We start from the raw sequence: 305 nt of genomic DNA, 5'->3' as shown, positions 1-305 counted from the left end.
ATGACCTCGTTCCCGGGCACCATGTTCTACATGCATCTGCTCATCAACAAGCGCGGGCCCTTGGCCAAGATATGGCTGGCAGCCCACTGGGAGAAGAAGCTCACCAAAGCTCATATATTCGAGTGCAATTTAGAGACGACGGTTGAAAAGATCATCTCGCCGAAGGTAGGGGGTGAAATGACGAGGCCGGGTCCGGGATGGAGCCCCAACGAGGGCTGCGTGGGCACCGCGTGGGTCCAAGCCCCTCGGGGGGCACCATGAGCCTGCCGGCGGGGTGTGGAGTGGTGGCACCGGGCTTTCTTCGG

At 61.0% G+C, this 305-nt stretch overlaps 1 protein-coding gene across 1 annotated transcript in view; it reads left to right on the top strand.

Annotated features, from left to right (window-relative positions):
- Positions 1-21: 21 nt before the first annotated feature.
- Positions 22-305, top strand: part of RAD21L1 (RAD21-like 1 (S. pombe)) — a 10,263-nt gene continuing 9,979 nt past the window's right edge. The window contains exon 1 of the mRNA XM_010135047.1: positions 22-165. Coding sequence (XP_010133349.1) covers positions 22-165 — 144 coding nt within the window. The remainder of the gene's footprint in view (positions 166-305) is intronic.

The sequence above is a fragment of the Buceros rhinoceros genome, unplaced genomic scaffold, assembly GCF_000710305.1.
Source record: "Buceros rhinoceros silvestris isolate BGI_N320 unplaced genomic scaffold, ASM71030v1 scaffold37950, whole genome shotgun sequence".
NCBI classification, from domain to species: domain Eukaryota; kingdom Metazoa; phylum Chordata; class Aves; order Bucerotiformes; family Bucerotidae; genus Buceros; species Buceros rhinoceros.
This window is presented reverse-complemented; position numbering and strand designations above follow the sequence as displayed.